The 9,659-nt window shown below is 40.5% G+C and overlaps 2 protein-coding genes across 4 annotated transcripts; both read left to right on the forward strand.

Annotated features, from left to right (window-relative positions):
• Window positions 1-20: 20 nt before the first annotated feature.
• On the forward strand, window positions 21-2,432 carry LOC108141633. Of its 3 annotated transcripts, none has more exons than XM_041709914.1 (2): window positions 21-1,381; window positions 1,883-2,432. In XM_041709914.1, exons 1-2 carry the CDS (start codon window positions 177-179, stop codon window positions 2,427-2,429), a joined length of 1,752 nt encoding a protein of 583 aa, XP_041565848.1. In that variant the 5' UTR covers window positions 21-176; the 3' UTR covers window positions 2,430-2,432. The 3 variants fall into 3 exon arrangements, with proteins under 3 accessions (XP_041565848.1, XP_041565849.1, XP_041565850.1); XM_041709915.1 differs by having other exon boundaries at window positions 1,904-2,432; XM_041709916.1 differs by having other exon boundaries at window positions 1,907-2,432.
• Window positions 2,433-6,078: 3,646 nt separating this feature from the next.
• On the forward strand, window positions 6,079-7,279 carry LOC108141729. The gene has a single exon (XM_017265222.2). It carries the CDS (start codon window positions 6,186-6,188, stop codon window positions 7,134-7,136), a length of 951 nt encoding a protein of 316 aa, XP_017120711.1. The 5' UTR covers window positions 6,079-6,185; the 3' UTR covers window positions 7,137-7,279.
• The last annotated feature ends 2,380 nt before the right edge of the window (window positions 7,280-9,659 follow it).

Consider the following 9,659-nt stretch of genomic DNA (forward strand, 5'->3'; position numbering starts at 1 on the left):
CTCAGCATGCCCTGGAATTAACAATTCCACCTAAAAAACAATTTCGATGTTTCACCAAAAAAATAAATTAGTGTGTTAGATGGCTGAAACTCCTTATTGACCGTTGCGAAATGAACTGTTCACTTCTCTTGAATTAGATTTGGGAAGTGCTCGCTTCTGTTGTGAATGTTAGAAGAATGCTGGCCTACAGATCGCTGGGTAATCAGTGCCAATTTGATCAACAGCGTTATCGAATGCCGTCGCCTTATCAAAACAAATGCATTCCTTTCGCAAACTTTGGTAACTGGCCGCATTCGACCATTTTGTCATATGATTCGAGGGCCCAGGCTGGAAGCTGTCAACGAGTTTGCTGGCAAAACGGATCAGATACTCAGGAAGTTACTCATGATTTTTCCGTGAGAAATCCTCAGCAACTTTCTAAGGTATCTCCTCGAAATTGTGATTGCAAGCCTTCCGGAAACTACAACTTCGGGCAGTCATGTCCTGGGCAATTTACCAAGGAAGCTCCTCTACAATTTGCCCAGCAATCTCGTCAAATATTTCCCCAGCTATCTCCACATCAATTTATTCAGCAATCCCCTCAACAAATTACCCATGATGCGCGACAGCAATTTCTCCTGGAATCTTGTCAGCCATTTCCCGAGGAATCTTGTTCACAGCGATCTTCTCGGAAGTGCTACTTCCAGTTGCCCCCTCAAAACTGTTGCCAACTAGCTCCGCCAAACTGTTTTCAGCTTATTCCACGAATTTGTTTTCAAGGAATATGCGAAGACAATGGCCCCAGTAAATGCCCGAAAAGGTGCAGCTTCACTATTACCCACGAAATGGGCGTTCAAACGGATGAGATGGAGTGTGAGGTCACTAAGGTCCAGAGTCCAAAGCCAGAGGAGCCCGAAATCCTCGCGGTCACCGAGCTTACGACGGAGGAGCTGGAGGTGAAACATCGCACCGGAAAAAGGGATATCATCGTCAAAGAGATCCAGTCCGTCACCCGTTTCCCAAACGATGGCTCGGATGCCGTCACCGAAGTCGAGACTCGGAATAATATCAAACAGGTATCCCGTTCGGGTAAGAAGCTCAGGGAGGAAACCCAGAAAACAAAGACCAGTCGGGGCAATAGCAGAAAGGAAGATGTCATAACCGACCGGGTCATTAGACAGTCAGAGTTGGATCCAATAGTTGAATCTTTTAAGGCGGAAACTGGTAACAAACCAGATAGTTCCCAAGAAGAGCAGCTGATCTACGAGAAGTATGAAACATTTGAGCGTGACTTTAATACCCCGCAACACCCTCCCCGCTCGCCCATTTCCCACTCACCTTTGGAAGACACAAGCCGCTCAGAATCCGGCAAGGATATGTTCTCCCCAAACGAGGAAAGAAGGTAGGGCTCTAAAAATAGCTATTATTGTAAATTATGTAAGATTATTTAGACTATTGCAGAGCGTATTGTATTTTCAGTCAAAAGCTTGCAACGTTTCATCTTGAGTAGTCTGTCTGTTTTTACGCAAACTGGTCTCTAAGGTAGTATTATAAATAAAGTCGTGTTAAGAAATATTTCATTTTTTTAACAGTTGCAAGGGTGTATTAACTTCGGCTTGACAAAGTTTGCATTTTTTTGTTTTAGAATATCACCTTTTGTTCGATGATTCGAAAATGGCTTCTTCTCTTGTTTTAATATAATTTGTATGTGTACTGAATTCCGGAGGAGGTTGGAGTTTTGAGGTTGGTCTTGTTTAAACGTTTTCAAATTATCTTTTTTTAAAATCGTATATATAAATACATAAATGTGTTATTCTTTAGAATTATAAAGTGATCCACCTCTCTTACAAATGTCTTACATAATTCAGCGAGCACTGTATCTGATACATAACTCCTTTTTTAGCAAGAGTTTTGTCCTGTTAAGTAGTGTCAGTTCGGTGGATAAAATAAAGAAGAAGAAACCCAAGGTGCCAAAAGTGAGAAAAAAAAGGTCATCTGAGTACGACAACGTGAGCACTTTACGCTTGAGAGTTACTAAAAGAAAGGAGCAATCCGTAAAGCGGCCCAATGCCAGAGAATCGCAAAAAAATGTGACATCGGTCTACGAGAGCACAGTTACCCAGATGATTGTCAAGAAACCAAAACCAAAGAAGTCAGAGCCAACGAATCCAGAGCCGGAGAAAAAGAAGCCAAGGAAACCGGAAAAGAAGTGGCCGAAACCCAAGCATCCACCCGAAACGGGCATGAAACATGGCTTTCCCTCCAATGACTTGGTCTGCAGATATGAAAACCCCCCAAAGTGCAGACCCAATGCCAATACCACCAGCTTCAGATGTCCACGTCCGCCGTCCTCCTGTCGCAGCCAATGCCCCATGCCTCCTGCCAGCACCACACAATACGATCCCATCTACGGTTTTGGCAGCCATTGTGTCGCTTACTATCGTTGTTAAAACAGAAAATATATCATACATAGCAATAAATCATTAACTTAAAATTCAGAAACTGCGAATGAATCAAATATTCTTAATTAGAAAGATTTTTAAAGTCAGCTTTTAATCAACAATGAATAAGTCCCAAAATATCCGACCATCGAGATAATGGTCAGATTAGTTTATGAATTGTCCCAACTAGACCTTAAAAAAGTAACACTTTGGTTCTATTTCTTGTCCATACTACACACACATGGTGTAAAGGTAATTTAAACAAACAATTCAACAAGTCTTCAGGCATAAGTTTTTTATTGATAAGTTGTGACAGTTTAAAACTGCCAGTCATACTGAACAGCTTGTAACCTATAATATTAACTTGACAAATTAATTTTGAAATAAATGTATTACGTGTTTTAGAAACGTAAATCTGTCATTAAGGGTTCTAAAAAATAGAAAACATGGAGATGTGTGGCAACGTTTGCATAAAATCAACACTCGCAAAATATTGAACAAATCGAATCAGTTGGGGTTTTTGGGGTTTGGAACGGAGCAAATTCATAAGCCTAGCTTTTAAGTGAATTTGCCCATTTGAGTCTTTATCCAGTCGAATGCTTTGGTTTTGAAATTAGTTGCATGGCCCTTTTACGAATGGACAAAAGTGCAAATCCTGGTAAAATAAATTTGCGGTCAACGAAGCCACAGATCGTTAATGAAACACTCTCCGAACTGGATTTGGGCATTCAATTGCAGTTTATGGTCGAATTCGGTCTGCAATCTCTTGTCTGCTCGAGTACCACAGGGCAGGGCAATAACTATAATTGGGCCCTCAATGATCGAATGATTATAATATTCTGTTGGCCTACACAATTGCCTGCCCAGGATGTCAAGTCAGAACTTCTAATTAAATTTCAATATGCTCGCATCCAAGGAGCTATATTTTCATATCTTGTTTTGTTGAAGCAGGTAAATATCTACTGGCTCCCGTTTAGTTAGTTATTTCCTAAGTTTGTCAACGGGGGGAAATTGAATATTTTATCAACGGATATTAAGTGCCGGAGATGTAGCCACAGCTGAAACGTGCCGAGTTCTTAGACTCCTTGCAGAGTGTTCGATAAAATGTTTGCCATTTAATTTTTATTTGACCCTTTGATTGGCTGGGTCAGGAATAATTTAGCCATTTGCGCCCAAGTAAATAAAACAAAACTAAACAATGCCAACCAGCAGAAGTAGCAAAATCTCAGGCCCCACAACAACGGATGTTCACTTTTGGCCACTAAAAGTTCTCTTTTCCACCTCTGCCTCGGGCCGTCATTTTATTTCGTTTCATGTTTTATTCACCACTTCCGCCGGAAATAGACATACGGTAGTGTATATGTATGTGTGAGAGTGTGTGTGTGTGTTGGCCTAAACATTTGTCTCGTTTGGCAATCCGATGGATAGATGGCATGGATTTTTTCGGGGGAAAACGGCGTTTGGGCAGCCCAACAAAGTAGAAACTGTTTTCGCAAACAAATCCCACATAAATGCTCAATTTATAACAGACCGGAAGTTAAACTTAATCAAGCGTACTTTTTGGCTTATTGTTTAGTTTTCCCCCGGTTCTCCTATCGTATTTACTTAACATATTTTATTGCGATATTTCCCTCTGTTTTCTCTCTATTTTTCCGAGGATTACACGGGGATTTTGTGTGCCCAAATGCTCCGGCATATCATCATCCATCCGCCGTGTGTGCCCTGAAATCCTCGCTCCACTTGCAGCATTCGCAGCATTTATTCATACTCCAACTCTATTGTCGCAGGTTTATTCCGTTTCGTTCATTTCATACATATTTCGTTTGATAAATCTACGCCATCAAACATGAATGGGCATGGAATTTTTTGTCTTCTGAATAGTTAAAACGCTCGTAGGCATCAAACTGAAACGGTTTTATCATGGATTTTCATAGTCATGATGATAAATGTACTTCTTTAAGAATTGTGTAAAATTCATAAGTTATTTATGCGTTTTTCTCTCTAGTTTTCATCTAATAAATTATAAAGTTCGCAAAAGTTTTAGCAGTACAACATTTTTTCAAGGCAATCGTATGTTTTTGTTCATATTTCACACTTCTGAAATGTTAATCTTTCAAGCTGTTCTCTAATTAATATATCGCCTTAAACATCATAGTTTTGCTTTGCACTGCTAAGACAATTATTTTTTTATTTTGTATGAAGAAATTTTAAATTTAATTAAAGCAAATTTACATTGTAAATAAAACAACCGTTGGTTTTATGCTTATATTTGCATCTTTAATGGAAATTTTTGGCTAATGAACACAGGTTTTAGATTATATTAATTTCAGTCAATATGTAATTTAATGCTTATAGATATTAATGCAAAGTACCCAACTCCTTATTGATTAATAATCGAACATTATCACAAATGAATTAAATGAATTTTTAGGTAACTTAAAACTTCAAATAAATTTTCATGAAATTTCAAATGTTTTGAGGCAACTGTACTTCTAATGCCTTGATTTGACTAATACTTCCGGGGTTGCCTGTGTAATAGATTTTTATTTAATTATCCCGAAAACATTTGCATATTTTTCAGCCTGCACTGTTGAATCGAAATCAATTGGCAAGCAATTAAGCCGATGCCGGAGACGGTGGGTGGATGCTCTATTTGAGTTTCCTGCTGGGCGTGTCTGTCTTGTCTCCCCATTTGGCATTGTTTGTGTTCCTTCGTCGGGAAGGGATAAACCAACGCCTGGGCAAACAAATGCGGGTGGGCCATGTGGGTGGAGGTGGCCAAAGGTGAATGGAAGCTCAATTCGTAGGGCACTCTGCATTTGCTAATGCACTCGATAATTGCATGCTGTTGAATCAATATACACACCGCTCCTGCGGGATTAAAGCACAGGATGTAGGGTCCGGCTCCTGGTCTCGAGCGGATTGATTTCCCCCGTATGCTGGCTCAATTAGAACCTTATTGTTGTTTTGCCAAAATGATAAAATACAGTGCAAAAACAATCGCATTGAAAGTTAACAGTACCAAATCGAAGTTCAGACTCCGACTATTAGATAACAGTTACTCTGTTAACCAATTTGAAGACAAATTTACATCCGCCAGGTGGCGCCAGCAATTCCATTCTTCAAACAATAAAACGACAGCGTCATCTGTTGTGAAAATCACACATGAAGACATTTCCGATTCGAAATAATTGTATAGTTTTGAACATTTTTTGGGTGTCGATTTAGAGTTTAAAGTTAGTGCGACCAAATTGTGAAAAAAACTTGGGTTGCGTATTCAAAAATTCGGAATCATGGTAGTGATTTTGATTCCAAAACGTAGACGTTTATAGAAACATCCTGATCAAGAACATATAGATATAAATATCAAAAATACTTATTTTACATAAAAGTTCTGTTTTATATAATTATATACACTTAACGATCATTTTTAGTTTTTGTAAGCCGTCTTGATGTCATGTGATGGCTTATACATTTACAAAATGTAATCCCTATTTTTGACATTGTAAAAAAACTATATATTTTATAAATTCATATTATTTAATGTATTAAATTCCTCGTTTTCTTTTATTTTACTTTATAAAAAAACAATTTTTTGTGAGTGAAAGCATACCAAATGCAGGACTAATTGAAGTGGCAAGTGCCTATCATTCAATGCTCACTCTGAGCAATAAATGTCAAGTGCTTGAATACACTTGTATTCCGTTCAGTTTGAATATTCCGGCACCTTCTTTTGACAAAATTCTAACCAAATTAAACTATGGAATGATGAAGATACACCGGCTGCTGATGAACAAGTGCTCCTGCTACGGTCATGTGCTGCAGCGATCGAAGCGGGTACCCAGGCGGAGTGCCATCTCCTCGAGACACAACCTGACTGCTCCCATCCAGGTGCGCCATGGCTTCCAGAGTCCGCGGCAAATTGTGCCGCAGGATGGAGCTAAGCCCACGCACCAGGCTGAGGGCAAGAAACTGGACATTGAGCTGGATTTTTTCGTGGCCAAAGACGAGCCGCAGACGATGTCCCTGCACTCAATGATTTACTTTTACAGTCCACTGAGTCGCCTGATCACCAAGTTGGCCCTGCTCCGGCTAAAGTTGCTGTGGGATTGGGAGTTCTCCGAGAGTCACTTCATGGAGAATTCGCGCCAGGCGGCTGCAGTTTTCACCGACTTCGTAAGACGCCGCCGCAACCGGAATGTGGAGCGATGCAGTACGCCCATGGGCTTCAAGCAGATCAAGCACGATCTGCTGGACGATCCGCCCGACTGGAGGCTCACTCTGATGCGCTTCGAGAAGGTCCACTTCCGGAGAGCCATTCCGCTAAAGGTGCAGTTGCTGCGCCATTACGATCATAGGTTCGCCTTCCTGGATGTGGTATTTGTGGCTCTGCGGCGGTCCAACGATTTTCGGTCGCCGGCCGAACTCCATGAGATGGCTGAGCTGTTGGAGCAGTATGTGGATCCTTCGCAGTTGCGCGTGCCGCACCCACTGATCTTCGCCGAGATCTTTATGCGCTTCCGGCGTGACTATTCCGTGGAGCCCACGAAAATGGGCAACGTGCGGACCAACAACCGATGCATGGGCCAGTGGCTGATCTCCACCTACAAGGTGGTCCGCTTCGACATCCTCAACGACCACCCCCTGTTCGACATTCCCCAGTTTGAGGAGTGGATGCCACCGGTTATGCCCAGGATGGGCCGCACCGTTGAATAAAAATCCGATTCGCATTAATGTCAGTTTTTTAACTTATTAGATAATATTATGAGAATTTAATAATATTCTGGTATGATATTGTAAAATAATTACGCCAACTCGTCCACATCTAAATGACAATGTAATAAAACTGGAAAACTGGATATTACCAAATTAATGTAATGCTCTAACTATTTAAGCCAAAATAGTTAAAAAAATTGAAGCCATTTTTAGCAGCCATTTTTTAAATGTTATCGGGGCAACGGGGGTATTGGCTTGTTTATTTAACTACAACTTTGCCGTATAAAAATTTGTTTAAGATTGCAATGATTTCTAGAAAATTAAAAACCAAGAAGGGAAGCAAACTTTGGCAAGACGAGGCTTATATATAGATTTATTATATAGATTTTTAACAGATAGATGTCAACAGATAGATAAGACCAAAACACACACAGAGTCCAAGGACGAGGAGATAAGGATGATGGAATAAGACTCAGGAGATAAGGATGAGAAAATAAGGGTAAGGAAATAAGGCTGAGGAGCTAACTTGCCTTTTTAAATATGTGTTGCCTTTTTAAATATGTGTTTAATATTGTTTGGCTGGGTTAGCTAAATTGCATGGAATATTGAATAAATAGCATAAACTTTTATTGCTTACTTTTGAATGATAGAATATGATTACATATTATAGTGTCCTTCTGTTTAAACGTCGAGATCTTGGAAACCAAAAAAGCTTGAGATTTGGGACTCGACATGCAGATTCTAGTACCTATGTTTCTGTGGTAGATATCTGCTATAGTCTTCCGATCCGGCTCGTTCAGACTTATATACTACCTGCAACAACAAGTCAACTGTTGGCAAAGATTCAAGCAGATAGCTTTAAAACAGGATTGCGTGGAAACGGACAGTCAGATGGACATCTCTAGATCGACTCTCCTAGTGATACTGATCAAGAATATATATACTTTATACGGTCGGAAATGTCTCCTTCACTGCGTTGCAAACTTCTGACTGCACTTACATTAATTATTATTCAACTTGCGGAATTGGAAATAAATTTTTCTTAACTTTCGCATAATTCAAATGCCAGATAAAGGCCTTCACAACTAAGTTGTCTCCAGCAAAACCTGACAAGGAACGTGCCATATTTTCCCATGCAAAAATGTCCATAAATTTGTAATTAGCATTTTTCCCCCTGACGTTGCCAAGATTCATGGGCTGATATTGTAATTTTTCAGTGGGAAATCTTTTCCGCCAGCTAGTGGGAAAGGGGCTTCAGGTGCAACTCACTCACCTGGTCGCTTATCGGCACCCGTTCCAGTGCCAGTCTGTCATTAAGTTGAATTTAGTACGCGCGTGAGTCCAAAAACCACAGATTGCTGGTTGCATCTGGGGATGGGGATGGGGATAGGGGGAGAACTGGTGGCGGTGGATCTTGGGCGTTGGAAAAAAAGGGCTTGGAAAACTCTCGCTTCTCTTCTTCTTTGTGGCAATCTTGGACTTCGACTTGGCGCGATATACTCCGGCACTTTGCGGGTGCGGCTTGTGTTGCTGCCACTTTGCCACTTTTCACTTGCCGCTGCACTCGAATTTAAAGCGTGCAATTTTATGCTTTTAATTTTCCGCTCAATAAAATCCTGTGGCTTTGGCTGGCAGAAATTACACTGTTGGGAGCCATTTCCATCTGATACCCGCCTTCCTTTTCTTTCGACCCTTCGTCATTACGATGCAATAATGAATTTCTGCAACATTTGCTGCGAGGATATTGTCCCTTAATCAAAAGTGCTGAAATTCCTTGCAAAATCCCTTGGCGTGAATTCAGTTGAAGTAAATCCCTCTTCAATGATTTTCTAATTTTGGTAGTTACATTAAATAAGCTTTAAACAAAAAAATAGCTGTTAAAACAATCTTTTAAGAACTGGCTTTTTCAACTACGCTGTTAACAAACATTTTCAATAACCAACTAGGAAAAACCATTACCATCAGTAAGTTTTAGGTTAAAGACTTTAAATTATTTTTGGGAAATTGCTATGTCACGTAAGCGACGAAAACAATGGCTCCGAAACGCGTTGCTAAAGTTTCCCGACACAAACAAACTTGGCAAGGACATGGAGACCACGACCAAAAGACACCCTATCAACCGAAGTAAGCGAAGTAAGCGCACAAAGTCCTTGACCCAGCGTTAATACTCGGGATAGTATTCCAGGCGCTTGGCACATACTTCAAATCCAATTGGAGTAAAGCTCCTCACCCGAGCACTTGCCGGAGCAATGACAATTTTGTTTTCAACTCGGGACACTGACCGTAATGGGCAACAAAACAAATGACGGTGCCATTGACAGGACAGTTAAAATGGAGTCAAGGAGCGATGGAGATGGAGATGGGAACTATATCCTGCGATGACAATGACTTTTTAAATTGTTTCATGAATGTGTCAGTTTTGGTCAGAAAGTTTACTAGCGTTCCGTAGATGCAGGAAAATAAATGGGAAAGATTCCGCCAGCGAAAGAAACAGCGAAAATGGTGCATGGAGTGCATGGGAGG

The sequence above is a fragment of the Drosophila elegans genome, unplaced genomic scaffold (assembly GCF_018152505.1).
Source record: "Drosophila elegans isolate 14027-0461.03 unplaced genomic scaffold, ASM1815250v1 contig_520, whole genome shotgun sequence".
Classification (NCBI taxonomy): domain Eukaryota; kingdom Metazoa; phylum Arthropoda; class Insecta; order Diptera; family Drosophilidae; genus Drosophila; species Drosophila elegans.

Coding starts and splice junctions, on each gene's coding strand:
- LOC108141729 (XM_017265222.2), top strand. CDS start 6,186: ATGATGAAGATACACCGGCTGCTGATGAACAAGTGCTCCTGCTACGGT.
- LOC108141633 (XM_041709914.1), top strand. CDS start 177: ATGCTGGCCTACAGATCGCTGGGTAATCAGTGCCAATTTGATCAACAG. Junction 1,382..1,882: donor TCCCCAAACGAGGAAAGAAG/GTAGGGCTCTAA, acceptor CTCCTTTTTTAG/CAAGAGTTTTGTCCTGTTAA.